Here is a 20795-nt window from a genome sequence, read left to right on the forward strand (position 1 = left end):
TTCTGGAAAGGGGCCATTCAAGTATTACTTAAGCAGATTTTCAGCCATTTTTGACCCCCCCCCCCCCGTCAGCAAAACAGATTCCCTCCCGCCTGGCAGCAAAATTTCGTCAGCAGCTTAGAATATTTCATATATTTTTTAAAAGGGATGGTTGATGACGTAAGCAACCTTCAACCCCTTGCCATCCAAAGTCAGCAAATCCGAAACCCCCTCGATGCTGACGTAACACTTGAATGACCCCAAAAGAAAAACTAATTTTCGACGCATGTACGTAGCAAGTGAAATGACAATCCATTCTGTAACTGATTACGGTAGTTATATAACTGATTTTGATATATTAAAAAATTTTTCTTCCACTGCCTTCAATATACCCACCCTCCATGTCCAAAGTGGCCGTTATTCAGAAATCGTTGTTAGGTTTCTTGTAATGTTAAGTCTATGGGACGGCGTTTGGTTCCAACAAAATGTGGCCGTTGTTCGGAGGTGGCCGTTAGAGGTTTTACTGTATTTCACTCCCCGTTAGCGGACAGTAAAATCGGGCAACCTCTAACTTTTTTTCTGATTTATTAATTTTTGGTCACAAACCAAGAATTTATCAAGTCTGTGAATACGAATCCTCAATTAATATAACTGGTTAGGGATGGTGAACTCGAATGGTAATGTTGGTTTTGTTTGTTGTGTGGCTTCCTTCACATGTATCAAGACAATGTTATATAAATGTTTATCTTCACTTATTTTAATTTGTATTGCAAAATACTTGTATTGCGCATCATATACGGGTAAAAATAGTGTGGTTTGAAGAGAAAGGTTATATAAATTTTTACATATACAGTATTATACCCTTTTCCAACTTTATTTGGGACTTAAATTATGCATAATCGCCGATAAAAGTGATTAAATCAATTTTTTTAGACTATTGTTGATTATGCATAACCGGTGTATCACGTTTACAGTAACATGCATTTTAATAGGAACCAAAAAATTGTGCGACCGAAGACAAACGACGTATATAATGTAAAAATCGTATAAACGAGGGTCCGCTGTATATCGCACCTTTCCATTAGCGGACAATTTCTGGTCCCATGGGTGTCCGGTATTGAGAGGTTCTACTACATAAAGAAGACTGACTGACAGTATAATGCCGTGGATGTTGTATATTCGAATTGATTTAATATTCGATATAGTATTGTTTGATTTCCGATTGTTTACGTAGATTATGATCTTGCAAATAATTTTATACCTAGATTATGATTTTATATTTGATTATAATGTATTTTGTAATGTTTTTATAAATAAATTGCAGAAGTATCCCCAGTCCGTGAGGACAATGAGCCGATATTGCCAATGGCGATGCGGCCTTTATCTTTCGGTTTGACGGTGACCGTGACGAGAAATTCGGAGTGAATGGTTAAGAAAATAAAATGAGACTAGAGAAGGGCAGCTAAATTTTTGTATTGGCTCTCAGGCGATAGAACCATAAATGCACCTCTGCCTAATGAGGGAGGGACTATGTCATCAAACGAGTGACTAGAACAGTGCGCAAGCGATCGAGTTATCGAAAGTGACCTATAGTGAGGGACCGCATAGGTGGGTGACCCATAGCTTGTGTAAGCATGAGTGATCTAAAGAGCAACAAGAGACGTAGAGAGCGAGGGCCCAGGTCAGTGAACAACCAAGAGTGACAGTGTGCAAGCACGTGAATGACCAAAAGAGTGACTTAGAGGCGCATTTATTTACGGGGGCGGGGGACTTTGGCTATAAGCCCAGGGCGACAAATTTGAGTGGTCAAGGAACTTGGACTAAAATGGCAGAGAGAGAAGAGCGGTAAAATTTGTGTAGGCCACAGGCGGCACAATCATACATCCTCGTCTGACCCGCGTTTAGTGTTTCAATATCCCCAGTCCATTCGCTGATAAGCAACGAGGTTTCTCAGACTTTTAGTGCTCGTTTGGATGCATTCAAGTATGCTGTGTGAAAACAAATGTTCCCGCTCCTCAATAGAGGCCGTAAGTTTAATCTTCTCTAGAGTGCGCTTTGTAATTTGATGTGGGAAATGAGTAAATTAGGAAGAGCTCTTTCTTAATGCTCTCTGCAGTTGGTCGTTAAGGATAGAAAATAGCAATTTTCTCCCATAGATGGTTAGAGTATCTACGGAGGGAAAAATCGGAGCGCTCAGGTTATGAAATTGATCCACATTAAAACCGATCAATGCTTACCCCCGTCGAGGGAAGAGCTGGAGGAAAGGGATGCCGGTTGCCTTGGCGACGACTTTCATCCGTCCTCTAAAACTTCCTCACTGGGTCAAGATTGGAAATGGTCTGTCCTCTGTTTTACGAGTCTGTTTTTCTTTCGCAATTCATATTAAAAGTCTATCGTCGCGATGAAAATTCCTTGGACAGTGATAGGAGGAAAAAGTTTTGTGAAAATATTTCTGATAGGAATGCTGAACGGATCTAAATTCGCCGATGCGAAATAGACACGAGTGTGTGGCCGATAGATCTTTTAGTGAGTTTTAAAGGAGATTAACACAAGGATAGGGTCCCAAGGTGTCGCCGTGAAAAACTTATGAAAAAATTTAATTGCATTCCCTTCCCCCAGAAACATACAAAAACAATTAGCAGCGGAGTGCAATTATTAAACTCGCAAAAAAATATTAAAATAAGTTAGCTACTCATCGCCTCTTAAGCTTCTCGGCGATATCTATAAAAAAAATTTTATTCAGCTAATTTTTCTTTTCTATTTTAATTTTTAGACCATTTTTATTGACCCAATGCCATCTATAGCAGAAGGCTTCCGCGCAAAACTCGTGACGTCACTGACCTATAGCCGTTGAATATAGCAGGCCGACGCATGCGCCATCTTTACCCGTTTTTGTAGTATATGGGCCATAGGTGAGATGACCTTCAGTGACGTCACGAGCTTCGCGGAGGCCTGCTATAGATGGTGTTGACCTGACCTAAGGCGACTGGAATAAGGATGTGTAGTGGCTATAACTTGACTGTTGAATAACGTCAGTTATTCAACAATATTGAGGGATTTAAAATTCATTCTTGGTGCTCAAAATATTAATATTTAATTTTTTTTAGTGACCCATAATTCCGCCAGATTTTTTTGTATATCTGTGCATATTTAAATGAGTGAAGCCAGTGGGGGGCAATTTTTTTCAACTTTTTGAAGACGTCACCTTGCGATCCCTTCTCGTAAGTTGGAAAACTTTTCTGGCCACCTCGTGAGGACTAAACAGGGGGTGCTTTTATGATTTTTTCTTAATAGTGTAAAAAATTGTAATGTGATATTGACCACAGGCTTAGCCTTGCTCTTTCGTAGGACCATGGAGGTCGCAAAATGTCCAAACGGTGATCAAATCTGTTTTGATGTTCACCCAGCTCGAAAACGTAACTGTTAAATTATGAAGAAAATTATCGATTCAGCTCCTCTTCGGATGAAAGATCTGCTTGATGCTCGACTTTGAGTGACTTGGCGAATGTCTAACTTGATCATGCGGGAATCGGGCCTACGATAAGCGGGCATAATGAACGAATAAGAATTTGGTTGATCCATATTCCCCACATTAACCGGCATAGGGAATATCCGCATTCCGGGAAATCGAGTCAGATTGCAGAAAATTTGAACTAGCTTTTCTCGAGATGCCGGGAATTGACCAGAGTTGCATTCAGAAATCTGCTATCCCTTGATTTTTACGCATGCCGGTGAATACTGGGGAAATACTGTTATACTGGGTTCCCAATGATCTGTGAAATCGGTGAAAATGTAAAATATTTGACATAATTTAGGGTAAAATTGTGTGAAGGGGAAAAGCCAAATTGGGAAACATTTTTGATCATGGAATCATTTATTTATTAAAGCATGAAAATACATTCAGTCGAAGGAATTATAGCCAAGGAGCCAGGAAAGAGGTTCGTACTGGATATTTAATACATACACAAATCGATGAATATAAAGTATTAATGATAAAACAATATAAGACTATAGGAGAGCGGGGGAGGGTGAACAAAATATATATCATTAAACTGTGACAACCGCTTACTGCAACAAATTTTCAGTGAACAGTCTTCCATATAGGGATTATAATGGAAAAAACCAGTTATATATATATAGCGCCAATCAATTATAACGCCAACTGTTTGGATGTATTCAAAGAGTCATTTTCCAAGAGAATTTCCACATTTCTTCTCCCGTCATTTTTTCTGAAAAGAGTTGAGGATTCATCGTTTTTTCATTCCACTCTTATCAGTCAACATAATAGTTTAGAGCAAGAGAAAATGACTTTAATAAAGAATGGTGGTGTCAGGGGTTCTTGCACATAGAATACCTGAATGCGTGTAGAAACCAAAACAACGAACGTATTCAACGGAATAGATTTATTCAAAGGGGAAGTGTAAAAGAAAATTAGCATATTGCACAAGCTTTTTTTCAAGATTGCCAAGTTTTTCAATATTGCATTTTTTTTGACTCACTGGTTATTACATTTCGAGTACTAATGTCTCCCTTGATTTGCTCCATTCAAACTATGTCGAAAGGTGTTCTTTCAATATCTGAGAAACGGGAAATTAGTGATAATCAAACCAATACGAACTAAAAAAAATGTCAACTTTCCTTTATTTAGTTCTTTTACTTTCTGAAGTTATGCGGAATTAAAATAATTTCAGAGGTAAGTGTGTATGTATCAAGTTTTTTTTATCAAGAAATGTACAGTTTTTAAAATTTTAAGAATTTTTTCATCTTAAAACTGAATGCGTATAAAATAGGTTATTTGTCTTATGGAGTAATACCAAGACACTGGGATACAGTAGTTCATTATAAACGTGTGATTTTATGTAATTAAGCTTCTGTGAAACTATTCCGCCCATGATCCGATATAACGCCAAACTTGTTATACCGCCACAATTCTTTGGGACGGATGGTGGCGTTTCAATTGGGTTCAACTGTAAGTGTAAATAGCTGCTCTGTGCAATAAATCTGACGTCCTGCATTTTGTTTCACCCTCTGCTCATTTCAAGGATTTGTGAAATTATCCGGAACAATATACAAAATAAAAATAGTTCAAAAGTGTTTTTTCTGTCAATCTCCGATAAAAGATGATTTAATTTGTCGGTAGGAAGAGACATTCGTAAAATCCAACGAAGAACCCAAGAGCAGTAAAGATGCTAGTGAAAGTAATAAAGAACTAAACATCGCAGAAATTCCTTTGTTGATTTTATCAATACAATTTTACATAAATCTAACGATTTGCTCTTACGGATGAGCATTATTTGTTCGCTGACCTCAGGCGTACCCTTCTCGGCCCGACGTGGATTAAACCCCAGGGCCGTCATTTCAACTTTTTCCGGGGGGGGGGCAAAGCACATGTACTCAATGTGTGTGTATATATATACCATTTTCAGTGTATTTTCAAAAGCCGGGGGGGGGGGGGGAAGAACGCAACGCCCCCCCCCCCCTAAATGATGAGCCTGGTTTTAGCCCATCGGTTCCAGACAGCCACGAAACTGGGCTGGAAGAGATCTCGGCAATTAGATAAGTCCCGTGGCAAAATTCCGGCATTCATTCAGCCCATCGGTTCCAGATATAGGTCTCCCCGCGATGGCCTTCACCGGCTGTCGCGGGGGCCGGCGAGTTTACTTTGAAGTTATGGAAGGTTGATCTGCAATAAAAAAAAACCTTTATGAATAATTGTAGAGGAGGGTATGGGGAGAGATCTCTCAACTGTGCCGTCTGACACAAATCTTCCAAGGCCGAGTTTATCTACTGCATTGCTTATCTTAGAAAATTCGAGATACATTCTGCTCTTGTGCGATTAACAATAAAAATAGTGAAGTTCATTCTGTAGCAGATAAGCTCACATTTTTTTTCTAGTAGCAGATATGTAAAAGTAAAGAATTGCTACTTGAGAAGCAAACAGTCTTTCCTATACAATGTCTGGGGTAGGGTTAAATAAGGTCCGTGGATTAACCCTTGGTGCTTTTACGCGGTTGGTCTTATTAATTCCAAGGGGTGGTTATCGATACTTATGCGCGGAAATGCACGAATAGATCAGAATTTTCAGTCAGATTAATTTGATTCGTTGGTTCTGTGCGGGTTTGAAATTTTCAGGTCGATGAATCGGATCGAGAGAAATTATGCAGATATTTCTGCAAAGAAATGTGAGATGGCAACTAGGAAGGTGCAGTTGGGTCTGGCCTCCTAGATTGGTGGCCGTACCGCCGGGTTGTTTCGGGGATAAAATATGAACTTGAGACGGGACGATTCAACAAACCTAAACAATAAATCGCCCTTTCCAACACATCGTTCTAGCGGCACCTACGCCTTGGAACATACCACACTGATTTAGGTGTTCATCTGGTGCTTTGGGTTTGACCTCTGCTCAGTCACCCAGTTTACACGTATATATAATTACCAATATTGCGGTAGCGTTAGGAGTTCTAGCACACGCTTGACTTTTTCTTTCGTAAGGGGCCATTCAAGTATTACGTAAGCAAATTTTCAGCTATTTTTGACCCCCTTCCCCTGTCAGCAGCTTAGAATATTTCATATCTTCAAAAAGGGATGGTTGATGACAAGCAATCTTCAAACCGCCTCCCCCTTGTCAGCAAATCCGAAAACCTTCCCCCCTCGATGCTGACGTAATACTTGAATGAATGACCCCTAAAAAATGTAGAGCAGTCATTGGGGAAAATTCTTGAAGCGGGCTTTAAACCTGCTTTTTCTACTTCCCATGTAAACGGGACTACTGAAGTCATCTTTGACATCTAGTTCAACATTTCATTTAAGATTAGGAAATACCGTGGAATTGCATGCTTTTTCCAGCTGACGAAGTGTTTTTTTGTGTAAATTTGCGGCCCTTTATAAAATTTACTGTACCTGTCTGTGCAATTGATACAGTATTTGATTAATTTCTGAATGTGGATATTTGTGTTTGTAAAATTGAGCATTTTTCCCCTTATCAGGAGTGGAGAATCTGGACAGCGGTGTTGGTGTCTACGCCCCTGACGCCGAATCCTACACTTTGTTCGGGGAGCTGTTCAACCCTATCATCGAGGAGTATCACGTTGGATTCGGACCAACCGACAAGCATCCACCCAGGGATTTCGGAGATACCAGTACGCTGGTCAACGTGGATCCCAAGGGCGAGTTCGTGATCTCGACCAGGGTCCGTTGCGGGCGAAGTCTGGAGGGTTATCCGTTCAATCCGTGCCTCACCGAAAAGGTAAGTCATAATCGTGAACATTGAGAATGCTTTATGCAAAGTGTTCATGCTGTTATTCTCTTCCCTAATTAAGGAAGTCTTTAGTTTGATTGTCTTTTTTGAGAAGGGGAAGAAGAGCTCTCGCCGATTGTTCTCTCATTAGCAATATCTGGTTTTATCGAATTTCCTCGTTTCCGTGAGGAAATTTCCCAGACTCGCTGCTTTTTGTTACGAGTCATTTCCTAACAGATTCTTGATCGTGATTTAAACGCGATTTTCACTGTCGGGTTTCCAGTGACCTGGAAAGTCGGGGGAAGGGGGCGTAAAATAGTTTGCCACTTGGAGCCTTAAGAGCGGTATTCACCGGCATGGTTTAAGCTATAGTAGTCACAATTTTTTGATAAGAGATCGACACGGATTGGTTAAATTCAGGGTTTTTAACCCTTCTATGTTGATCTCTTATCCAAAAATTGTAACTACAGGTTTAAACCATGTCGGTGAATACAGCCCTAAGGAGTTTTTTAAGTAAGAAATAACTATATTTAAAAAATACCTAAAATTTGAAGTATTTTCGCTGAAATAAAATTTCGAATTTTCATCTTTGAATCATTTAAATGCGAATTGGCGGACACTGGAGGTGGCCTTATCCGTAATTCGGTTGCCGGTTCATAACCGTTCCGAAAGAAAGCGTTTTGTGTCGCCTCGACATTGCAACAACAGTCGTTACCTTTTGTGGTTAGGCAATATACTTAGTCATTCGTCTTCACCTGCTGTAAGAATAAACGTGTCTGGTAGAGGAAGACGTGCTTTTTAGTTACGCCTATTATTACCGTCCCGTGATTTACGTCACGGAAGTTGCGCTTCATTCTAGATTCATATTCGCTTAACAATGTGAGACTTGTCATGAATGATGTAGGTCATAATATCCTGAGTTTTTGAAACTCGTTTTCCGGCTACAGTACAGTAGAACTAGGTGGTTAATTGGGGAACTATCTAATGTTAAAATTTCTTAATTCGAAATTTTTTCGAATGTTTGGATAATTCGAATTTGGGGGATCATAACTTTTGTACGTGCACATTTGGTTCGGAAAAATTCTGCGAGTCACTGATTTATTTGACCAAGTTAAGTCAAATAGAAAGATTGAAAATTGTTTTTCGCTTTAATGCCCGATTTAACATTGCTCAGCTGGAGTGCATGGAAAATGTATACCCATTTGATACCGATTTTGTTCAACCTCTGGATCAAAGTATAACCATTCAAAATCTGAATAATCTTATCGTCAGTGAAAGCATGGAATGTATCGGAAAGTATAAATTGTGCGTTAAATGTTGAATGAAAGTATAAGCTATTTCCTTAGTATAAGAATTGTAAGCCACAAATTTGGGGAAAGTTTCGCAACGGATGATCATGGACTCTTTCCGTAAAACGGGCTTTGAACATTGTCAAGAAATTCTGCTGTGATGCCGTTTCAAGAACTGTGGAATTATGTAACCAGGGTAGTCTTTAGAGCATCATGAATCACAGGGCTAAGTGATTTTTCTGACGCCCTAGTTGGCGCTTTCTAAAATTTCAACTAGATCTTATTGTTTGTTAGGCCCCTCTTTTGAAGTTCCAGGGCCGCGGCGTTCCATCCTATGCATAGGAGTTTAACATGGAGTTAAAATTGGCTGAGATAGCTATTACGTCAAGCCGAGGTGGGGCTAAAGATTCAAGGAGAGGATAGGCCGTGGGTTAAGACGGGCATGCCGGGAACCTTTATCGCAGTTGCAAATGTAAATGTTGTAATGATTCGTGATATACAGGAATTTGGCATATAGAAAGGTTGCTACCTGCTATTTGCTCAAAGGAATTGACCCTTACAGCGGCAATCCCGAGATCTCGTCAAATTTGATCTTTATTTCGGGGTGACCGAAATATCTCGGGTTCTTAACACGCTTTAATTTCTAATGTGGCAGTTCGTATGCGAATCAGGAAAAATTTTAAAAACCGCTTTAAGGGTTAAGAACTACAAAATGCAGTCCGGTTATCCACAATGATTGACATCGAATTAAATCACGATTATCGGTGTCACGAACGATCTTTCTCCTGTGGTTTAGCGCAGAGGTTCTTTGACCCAGCGCATAACATATTCGCTGACTAATCAAAGATTTTGAACTTTGGTTAGTAACACGCTGGCGCGGGTTATTATCCAGTGGTGCCGTAGCCGGGTGGTGGCGTAAGCACCCATGGAAATTTGCATAACGGGTCCGAGTACAGCCAGAATTCAGAAATCAAAATTTCCTACATGAAACTGAAGATGAGCTCCGCAGGTTCGAAATTTCCGCCACTTCGGTCCGTGAGCACCATGTCGAAGGAACTTGTTAATAACGCATCGGAACAATGGTTTTTTTATGTTATCAAAATTATTCCTGTTGGTGTTTCTCTACCCCCCACCCCTCCAGTAAAAAAGTATGCTATACGTGTGCATTCCACCATCTGCCACATTTTCAAACCTAGTGTTATGGTTTTCATAGAAAATTTATTCCTTAGAGATTTACGATGCATTTTCTTTTGTGTTCAACCCCTAACATCGACCGCGAGGACTCACGAACAATAGCAGGTGGCGGCGCTTGATATATCGCGGGTGAAGGTAGCGCTCATTGTGAAGAAATAGGCACTCCTCCATTCCGGATTTCGGCATTTTAGTGTATTCCATTCAAGACTAGGTCCTTTTCCCATATGGTGGGTTCAAAAGCTACAGTATCCCGTGAGATTAGTCTACTCCCCCCCCCCCCCACCGACCTTTTTCATCTAGGAATGAGATTAAAAAAAAAAAAAATCAAAAAAATCTTAGCAATGGTGACCATACGTCCTGCATTCACGGGACACTCCCGTATTTTCACGTAATTTTGGCCATCCGGACTTTTTTGCAAAAATTTATTTCTCTTACAAAGAAAGGCTCATGAGGTGTCATCTTCAAAAATTATGAAAAAATTCCCTTACATTCACCCAGAGAAACATGAAAACCAAAAAATTAGTGGAGAATGCGATTAATAAAGTTGTAAAAAATTAAAAATGACAACAGTTGGCTGCTCATCGCCTCTTGTGCGAGATCTATAAAAAATTCTCTTTAAACTTTTCGTACTTCAGCTCTTTTCTCTAGCTTTTCTCTTCCAGAAACTGGTTACCCCCCTTAGTGATCATGTGCTGTTTGAATAATTTCACTCAAGACTAGGGTTGCAGGTTTTTAAATTCATTCTTGGCCTGTATTGACGTTCAAAATATCAATTTAAAAAATTATTTTGAGTGACCTATAGTAATTGCACCTTTTGAGGGTGACATCTTTGGACCCTTTCTTTGTTAGTCAACTTTCTGTGTATGAACTGCCCGGTTTGTGAACAATTCTGTTTGTGAACAAAAAATTATTCGATTTACGAACTAATCTTGGTTTATGAATGCATAAAATTCAGAATTCTGGTTACGTGGCTATTCTTTTTAATTGTGATAGGAGCTAGTTGCAGTGACGAGGGGCTATTATCCAGGGTGGAAAATTTGAGGAAGGAGCGACCAAGAAAGTGGAATGGGAGAAGGGCGGCCAAATTTGTATAACCCTAAATAAATCCACCTCTGCTGAGACAGGGACTTAGTGTGACCTAGAGTTTGCAAGCAGAGGAGTGAGCAAAAGAGTGATTTTGGAGCATGAGCACGTATGGGGAATTTTGAATGAATAAGAGGGGCCTACAGAATGGGGAACCAGGTCAGTGAGTGCAAGGGAGTGACTAAAAGAGCTATTTAGGGACATACATTTGCAGGAGGGGGAGGCCAAGGGGGTTATAGCGCAGGGTGACTAATTCAAGGAAAGATTAGTCAAGGAAATTAGACTTGAATGGGAGAAGGCAGCAAAAAACTTGTATAACCCACATATGGCAAAACCATAAATGCGCCTCTGGCTAGTTGAATTTTATAGAATTTTATTTCATCTGAGCAATGTTCATACCTCATAAGACTATCATCCACTCTGATCTATGAATCAGCATGTCATTTCAAACTTCAAGCAACTCTACATCAGAAAACTTTCTAAAATGTTAACAATAATTTTTGGCATAAAACTAAGTGACTTCTCAAAACATTATTTGAATATTCTGCATTACATATTTCGAACAGCATTTGTTGGTTCAGTATTTATAAGGTCATAGGTCCCAGGGATGATTTTAATAGGAAGGGGTCCTGTGTAAATCAGGGGTCGAAGCAACACTGAATCGTAGCCCTTGTCACTTTATTTAATATTTTGTCTCCAAAACGTTTCGGCAGTCCCTTTTAGAAACCAGAGTGAAAGACTTGAAGAAAAGAACTTGAATTATTAATTAATGTTCATCTATAACACTTTCAATACATGAATTATACTCAAGATATATTAAAAATTTATCTGCCATAACTGTGCCCAGAAATAGTGGAAGGAAGGCATCTGAAGCCTCATAGTGTCTTGTGTAGTAGTCTTTAGGGGAGAAAGTCTTTCAGTGGAGCGTGTGACTAAATCAATTTTACACCCTTGGGCAAAAACCGTAGAAATTTATGACCTTTGGGCACCAGATCAGATGTATAACATTAGCCAGTAAACATGTTTTCATTGTTGAGTAATTTTTAAGCTTTATCACTTGTCTTGCAACTGGGATTATACGTTTACATATCCAGATGTGGCATTTATGTGGTTGTATGTATCTTGCAGCAATACAAAGAGATGGAAGACAAAGTTAGCGAGACCTTAAGCTCTATGACAGGCGGGTTGAAAGGAACCTATTTTCCGCTGACTGGCATGGACAAGTCCACTCAGCAGCAGCTCATCGATGACCATTTCCTGTTCAAGGAAGGCGACAGGTTTGTCATTTTGTATTACACTTATGTAGTCTTTATTTGAATGTAATTTATATTTGTGTTATGTGCAGGGTGGTATCAATTTATTTTCTTGTTCCCATTGTGACCTGGCACCTAGGATTTATCAAGTATAGCTGCAGTCTCCCGAATTTTCCGGGAGGCTGTAATCTATCTCCCGTATGCACTAAAGTTCTTATATTAAATTTTTAGCGATGAAATATTTCCCCCAAAAACTACAAAAAAGTTTTTGTTTTTGAAATACTAGTGGCTGTTTTTGCTCTTCCCACATCTAAATGATGGTATAAGCGTCATGCAAATTGTGTTGCCATTGTGTCAAATCACAAAGATATTCTATTTTGGCTGAGTAAAGTGTAAATTTAAGTTTGTCAGACCAAGTTAACTGGACAGAGGCTAACTCTGACTTGGACAAGTTAACTCTGACTTGTATCTTGACTGACTATGCATGTCTTTTTATGGCCTAATGGCAATTTTTCTTTTTTTGTTGGCCAAATTTAGTCTAGTATTATTTCTAGTACATTCCAGATTTAATTTCTTTTGTTTCCCAACAATTAAATCAGCGGATGGCAATAAAGAATGAGAACTTTTCCACTTAAATCATTTAACAATGTTTAACCAGGAGAGATTATGACTCGATGAATCGGGAATTGCCAAAGCACGCTACTGAATTATCAATGCATGAGAAATGTGACGACGCATGAATCCCAGAATGAAGTGGGACAAAATGCGCGTCGGAATGAATAAGACTGCTCGTAACACACTGCTGGTATATAAAGGAAAATTTATCTTGCAATATTGCTGAGACCGATCAGCTTCAAGTCTTAATGGCACTGTAATTAGCATATTTTTAACAAAATCTTGCATATTTTTATGAAATAAACAATATTGCACAATTATGACATTCAGAATCTGGCAACACTGAAAACATAAACATTGAAACCTGGTCGGGGTCTACAACATTAGGCCTATTGTAATTGAGTATTTCCATGACATTATCGACTGTGAAATGGTCTATGGCCCCTCATCGGTGTGAAGGTAAATATTGCACTGATTTTAAGTATGAATGTACCTATTTTCAGATATTTTAAAATTGAAAATGCATTGCACATTAATCACATTTTAACTGAGGTAGACTTTTCATGGGGTTCTCATCAGTGATCCATGGAACCCTACCACAGGGAAAGTAAAGTAACAAATCCCAGTCTCACAAGTGTAAACAAAATTCAGATAGGACATCAGCAGCCAGATCTCTGGTCCTGTGATCGTTCAACAGCTGGGAGAATTCTTTTGACTGCTAGACATACCAAATTTAACTGGCCGGAACGCCAGTGAGTCAGTGGATGTCTTGGGTGGTTTCCAGTAGCCAAGAGATCCCTTGGGGGGTCTAAAGTAAACAAATGAATCAATAGGTGGGAATTATTAAGGGATCTTAGGTCGTCGTGTTACAAATTGAGTGGTGATAGAACTTACTGAATGAGGGCTATTTGCTCTAATTGATGATGGCCTGTATAATTTTCCAGAGGGAATCCCTATAATTTAATTTTCATCCATGAGGAATTCTTTTTAAATCCCTCTTGTTTTTTTATGGAACTCTGATTCACATGTGAATCTTAATTGCCATTCTATGAAGTTGGCAACTATGCATTATAAACATTAGCTAGTGGGTCATTTTACCATGTTGAACTGTACTTGTTTAATGTATGCTGTGGAAATCCCATGCAATACCTTTTTATAATGATAATCTCCCATATATAAAGGACCTCTATTTCTGGCAAACAGGGCATGTGCCTAGAGCATCAAAATTGGCTGCTTTCTGTATTTTAGGCATAGTGCATGTCTCTTTTCTTGCATACATATATGCTTCAAAGAAGACTACGTATAAGGTCTCAAATTCATATTTGCCCAGGGTCCGAACGAGGGACAGACCCTGCCTATATACTGATATAAGCAAGTACAGGTCTTTAAAAAATCGATATTGGTGCCTAATATTTTCTGTGATCTCCATATTGTGATCCGAGGAGAACATAAAACATTTTTGTTTATGTGTTCACAAGCACTGAAGGTATCTCCAAATTCCAGAAAAATTTAAAAAATTATTTAGGATCACTTTTTTTTGGGAGAAAATATTTTCCTTATCTGTGGAACCCTGATAACTCCTTTACAACTTTACATTTCTCCGTCCGATCCCTTTGAGCATCATTATTTCATTGTATATGGTTATTTTTAATAGGATTTTCCTGTATTTCATTGCTTGATATTGAAAACTAATTTTTGATAAATATTCAATAGGTTTCTACAGGCTGCTAATGCATGTCGTTTCTGGCCCACTGGTCGTGGTATTTACCATAATGATGAGAAGACTTTCTTAGTTTGGGCCAATGAAGAGGATCATCTTAGGATTATTTCAATGCAGAAAGGTGGTGACTTGAAGCAGGTCTTCGAGAGATTAGTTGAAGTAAGTATAATTTTTATTTAAACTCTAATGTTGAAGAATCAACATTTAATCTTCTTGAAGTTCCTGGAAGACCCTGGTGTCACAAATATAGTGGTTGCTTTTATCTTATACTGTAGAATTTTTTTTTTCTTTTAAATTTAAGATGGAGTTAAGCCCAGATGTAAAGGATTGTAAGTTTTGAAATGGAAATATGGTGAATATGAACTTTGGGGCTTTCACCAGACGGCAGCAATTGAACTTTGGGTTTTTTTTAAGATGGCTTCCAGGAGGAGTCTCTGGGAGTGATTTATCGCATAAAATTTAGCAATAAAACTCTGGAAAAAAATTTTGAAGATGAATACACATTGAATAACATTGAATACACATTGCTTCATCTTGGCTGAAAAACATTAAATGAAGTGAATTATTTCTTAAATAAATAAGAATTAAAAAAAAATTAAACGTTTGCTGACATTTAAATTCTCAATGTATTTTTTGAGTATCAAAAATACAAACATCTTAAATTCCAAAAAATGAATGCTTGGGTCTGAAAGGGTTGAAGGAACATGAACATATAAACTATGTATTTAATAGGGTGCAGAGAAGAGCTACGAGTGTCCTTATTGGCACACAGGGCTTGAGTTATGAAGAGAGACTTTATTTTTTGAATGTTTATATTGGATGGATGCAGGTGTCGAGGAGATATGATCGAAGTGTTTGAAATTTTCAATGGGATGGATAGGATGGACCATGAACTTTTAGTACACCGCCAATCGACTGTTTTTACAAGGGGACACCAGTATCGATTGGTGAGGGACAATGCAAGGTTATGGTGTCACGAAATTTTTCTCTAATAGGGTTAATAAATGGAATAGCTTACCCCCGGAGGTAGTAAATTGTAACACAATTGACATGTTTAAAAAGAAATACGATAAACATGTTGGGGTAAATCGAGAAGCTATCCATTCTTAGAATAAGACAACCATAAGTATTCTTTATGGGCATTGTATAATATTTCATAGCTGCCAAGTCTCTCGAATTTTCTGGGAATCTCCCGAATTTTAGCTTCATCCCTCGATCTCCCGAAAAGTTCTTAAACCTCCCGAATTTTTACGAAAATCACAAAGTCCCTAATTGTCCCTAAAAATACTCTTTATTTAAAAAAATCCCCACTTATGAAAACAATCCCTAAGGAATTTCTTGTGGGGTATGAAGTCTTTTTTTCCCCTTTTGAAATGACGTCAAACGTTGTAAATGGGGAAATTCCCTTTTTAAGGAAGTTTTACAACCCCTCTGATGGTAACAAGAAAGTTGTTTGTCATGGTGAAGGGAAATAGCTTAGCAGCCAATAGTCCTGGGTAATAATTGAAAATTATAGTGACGCTCATATGGTCAAAATGTTTTTTGTTGAAGTTACGTACGTGCGATATAACAAAACATTTAATCAATTTTAAAGATACTTATTCCGTTGAATTTCCTTTTATCAAATGTTCCAGAAAAGGGCTGACTTTTCCTTTTTGTACAAGTTGTGTTACAGACATAAACATCGGTCATGGAAAGACTGTCATAATCACTCATGTGAAATTTAAAAAAAACCCATCAAGAAGTGTCACAAAAAGTCAGTGTTCTTCAAAAATTGATGCTTTTTCCCTTCATCTGATGATTTTCGGGTCGTTCACGCAGAATGTTTGTTCACAGCGTTTCTGATTGAACACAATATTTATTTTTTTTAGATCACCATTTTGAAGTTTTGGCCTCCAATTTCACTTGTGTTTTGCATAGGGATTTTATTCCCAAGGGTTTAACTTCCATGTGTGTAAAATTCCTATTTTAATTTGACTAGTTTTTCAGTAGGGATTTTATTCCCTACTCTTTAACTTTTATGTGTGGAAAATCCCTATTCTATTTGGAAAAATCTTTCGTATTTATTAGGGAGTGGTTTTAGCATGAAATATGGGTTCGCGTGAAAATCTCTCGAATTTTCATTTTCAAAAGTTGGCAGCTATGATATTTCATCTTATGTATATATTGTTTATAATTTTTGTTTGCATTTTTAATTGGATTGCTGTATTTTTGAAGTATGACATTCACATTTTTATGAGCATCTTTTTCTCAGCCACCTCGTTGGGCGTTTTGCCTGTTGTGGCGTTGTTTTTGTATTTGTATTTTTCGGGAATTCTAATAAAAATTCAGATTGAAGCATTTGTATTTTAATAGCGATTGTATATATAAAGCCCAAAGATTTCATTGATTAATCTCTACATTTTGCTGCCATAAGAAAAACCATCTTTGCCCTTGGGCATCACTTTATTTCATCACTGTTTCCTGAATAGTTAAATCACTCGTCCATGATATCCAAATAGCCTGGAATCATTACTTTGAAATTAGTGTTAGAAGCATTTTGACCTCTAAAAGTAATGAATTGAAAACATTGACTTCACATTATGTAATTTTATTAGTTATATTATGTACAAGTTATATGGTATTGTAGGTTCCTACTTTTTGGTAAAATGCCTTTCTTGGTTTTGTTTTATTTCCAGTTTTTGTTTTACTTTTCCTACATATTTATTAAATCCTATCAAAAAAATTTGTGCAATTGTGTTATTTGACAATATATCAATGATTCCCTCGAATAAAATCAATGTTGATTACAATTCTGCCAAAAAAATTATTTGGGGGGGGGGGATGTATGTGGACCATTTGGTTTATTTTTGTTTAGTTTGAGGGTTTAACAAGTAGAGTAGTCATTAAAACTTCTGTCTGGATGGAAAAAATAATTATGTATTTAATACTTCAGGGTCTTGAACAGTAACATTCATTATTCAAAATTGTAGTCCACATATTTTAAATATAGGTGAAACAAGTTTGCATAACAAAGCAGTTGGATACTATTTGCTTATTCTAGGTTTGTATCATTCAATTCTCTTCGGTATTTTTAGGGCGTGCAGAGGCATAAACAATATTTTCACTGCTCCGCAAAGAGCTAAAAATAAAAGTGCACTTCATTTGTCAAAAACAATTACACTGGTATTGAACAGTAAAATGTAAACAAATCCTTTTAAAAAAAAGATGGGCAACGTAATTAAACCATTGGGTTCACCTTGACTTAAATTTACACATTTTACTGTGCTTTTGAAAGTGGTCTTGAAAGGGAATTTTTCTTAAACTTACATGTCTTTATAATAGCAACAAAATAATTCTGTGGTTGCTAGAGCACTATCTTGGCCAAAAATTGTTTTTGTAACCAAGTTAGTCCTGTCATTTTGCTTTGGCCAATATTATGGGATAGTGAAATAGTGCTATCAATTTTTGTTTTAAATTGAAAAACATTTTTGGGTTTTTTATTATGCTATGATTATGTTGGCTGGGGGATTACCACCCCAAATCTTACTTTTTAGTCTTTTTCTAATTTTGAGTGGTAGCCCTGAGTATTGAGATGAGTTGATAGCTGTAATATTTTAAGTTTTCACACAGCGATGCTATATAACCAAAGCAAATCACTGCTGGAAAGTTATAGATGTTTCTGATAAATGGTGTATTTCTTGGTTTTATGTGAGATTTGAAACTTGTAAAGATTCTGTTGAATTTGGGGATGTTACAAACACCCAACCTTGCAGATGTGATGTCTGGTCTAAAACACAGAAAAAGTGGAATTTTTAAATATCCAAGTTAGGCACAGGAAAGTGGAACTAAAACTACTTTTCGGTTCAGAGCACAAAGAATATGCCACACAGGTGTTGAATTCTAGTGGTGTAAAGAAAAACTACTTCACCAGCCAGCTATTAGGTTTGGAGCACAAGGCTTGTATTGTAATTACAATGATACCTTGGCTAACAGATGATTCATTCTGGAATTGTATTCATTAGCTGAAATCTTAAGCAGGAAACATGATTTCCCATAGGTTTCTATGGAAAATCATTTGATTTGTTCCAGCTTCTGCTCAAAATTTAAAGATAAGTTTTTTTAAAATACCAGGAGAAACATAATAAAAAACTGATTATAGGAAAAAATAAACATCTTTCAAATTGGATAAATGAGAATTGACAGGATAAGAGATGCTGAAGATCTTTTTATTTTCCAGTATGTACAAAACCAACACCAGAGACTAAAGCTGCTGTTCACACAACCAAGTCGAGTTTGTAGGTGTCCTTATCTATTTGTGATTCGGTTAGCTCATTTGTGAATCATAGATGCAGATAGAAAAGATGATCTCCTAGAATGTTCAGACTGGCACTGAAAAAAAAAACTCTGAAAACTTGGGTGTCTTTTTTCAGTACATTTCCTTTTAGCTGAATTTTTCATTTTACATGAAATGCTTTGGAGAATTTGAGAAAGTATAGGTACATTTAGGAAAGTTTTGGAAGTGGGCACGAGTTAATCAGGTTCTAGTAACAGTAATTTTGATTGCCACGAAAATTCAGCCCATGACACGGCTATTTTATGTTAACTTGTGTATTCATATTGATGAAAATATCAAAAAATATTATCCCAAGACAAAAATCACAAATCTTTGTTGGCCTGGGTGTTTGTTAGGTGAGGTATTACTGTATACTGTACAATCGTGTTGCAGTGCCTTTTGACCCACAAAAGATCCTTCCAATGCCAGTTTTGAGCTGATCTAGAGCTTACTATGCTTAATAGTTATAGACATTAGAAATTTTTACTTATTAAAAGTTAGGACTCAATGCCAAAAGGAATCGTACTTACTAAATGATATTATTACTGAAGGATTTTGAGAATGAAGAAATGTGATTATGCTACTCTTGTGATCAGGGTTGAAGCTACAGTCCGTATTTTTTGCAAAATGCAAAAGGAAATCTTTGAATGCGGGAAAATTAATAATCACCTTTATAAAAATGCGTACAGGAGGTTCAAAACGAGTAGACATCCATCAATCATTAGCATTTTGCTAAAGCTTTTTTCCCCATTTTCAGTTTTTTGCTAAAGGAATTTTTTATCTATCTTAAACCCTGCAGTGTTTATGCACATCCTGAACAGGTTTGTTTTCAGCACAATTAGACCACACATCTTCTGTTGTGACATGGGGAAAAACTCACTTCTAATTAACATAATCATACACAACAATGAATTAGTATCGCTGTTTTGGAATGGGAACAAAAAATTAAAATACTGGGGAACTGGCTGGGGGTGTACCACCTGATTCTTAAGAATCCAATTACGGATTTGATCTTTAGTTAAGAATCCAGAGACAATTTTACAACATTCTTAACCCTTTTATGACTAAGGGAAACATTTTTTCCCATTTTAAAATTCTTGATTGTCGTATTTAATTATAGCCTTATCTGTATTTTTTATATAGAATGTCAAAATAGAATGTATGCCGAATGCAATTACGTAAACGAGAACGTTTGGAAAAAAAAAACTGTCAAATGAATAATCTAAAATAAGTTACATAACTAATATTTACTCTTAGCAACCTTATGGTCCTGTAAAGGGTTAACTAAGAATTGTTTCCCTTCCGTAGTGGAGAATCGGGTGATCCCACTTGGCTCGATTCTTAGTTGACATTTTTTTCTTCCATACAAGATAACAAATGTTTCGTATTTACTATCATATTTAAAAGTATTTTTACAAATACATTTATATTGCCAAATAAGGAATTAGTTTAACTTTTAAAGTTATCGAAAGGTTGTGTGGGAATGGAAAACAGTGTTGGAGCCTATATACAGCAAGTGTGTTGGCAATAGTGATAAAATATCATTTCAATGAAGTTTGATAAATTTTGTTATATTAATACAAATACAAATACAAATACAACGCCACAACAGGCAAATTGCCCAACGAGGCGGCTGACTTAAGAACATCATGGATCCCCGAGCCCCTACCTACTACTGCTACACCACACATGCACCCCCCTCCCCCCCGCGGAACCCCCCAACGAATCGGTATATGCGGGAATGTGCGTGTACGTGTAGTGCAACCTGGCGTAAAGTTTGTTTCTGTGTAATGCTTGTTATGTGTAGTGCTGTCATCTGCCCCCAGTTTTACTAACTATGAGTGAAGTGTTATGGTTGAATGATTTACCGTTGTAGGACTGTTGCTCTCTGTGGCGAGACTTTTTAACGGGGAGATCGGCTCGCATTTGCGCCTTGAAGTTGGGAACCACAGAAAACCAACTTCAGCCGACCACCACTGTGGGGTTCGAACCCGGATCCTCGCATCACGAGTCCGGCACTATAACCACTCGACCACCACAGCGGCACTCGACCACCACAGCGGCGATAAATTTATGTTATTATTTACCAGTGATTATGCATAATTCCCAA

The 20795-nt window shown here is 37.5% G+C and overlaps 1 protein-coding gene across 3 annotated transcripts in view; it reads left to right on the top strand.

Moving 5' to 3' along the window:
• LOC149079010 (arginine kinase-like) overlaps positions 1–20795 on the top strand; it is a 60211-nt gene that overhangs the window by 36567 nt on the left and 2849 nt on the right. For all 3 annotated transcript variants that reach the window (XM_089241269.1, XM_089241268.1, XM_089241270.1), the window contains exons 3-5: positions 6966–7225; positions 11911–12059; positions 14364–14529. In XM_089241269.1, coding sequence (XP_089097395.1) covers positions 6966–7225; positions 11911–12059; positions 14364–14529 — 575 coding nt within the window. The remainder of the gene's footprint in view (positions 1–6965; positions 7226–11910; positions 12060–14363; positions 14530–20795) is intronic.

Source organism: Pholcus phalangioides, unplaced genomic scaffold, assembly GCF_987345545.1.
Source record: "Pholcus phalangioides strain wild (caught in Gottingen) unplaced genomic scaffold, Ppha-v1.0 ptg000013l_1, whole genome shotgun sequence".
NCBI lineage: Eukaryota > Metazoa > Arthropoda > Arachnida > Araneae > Pholcidae > Pholcus > Pholcus phalangioides.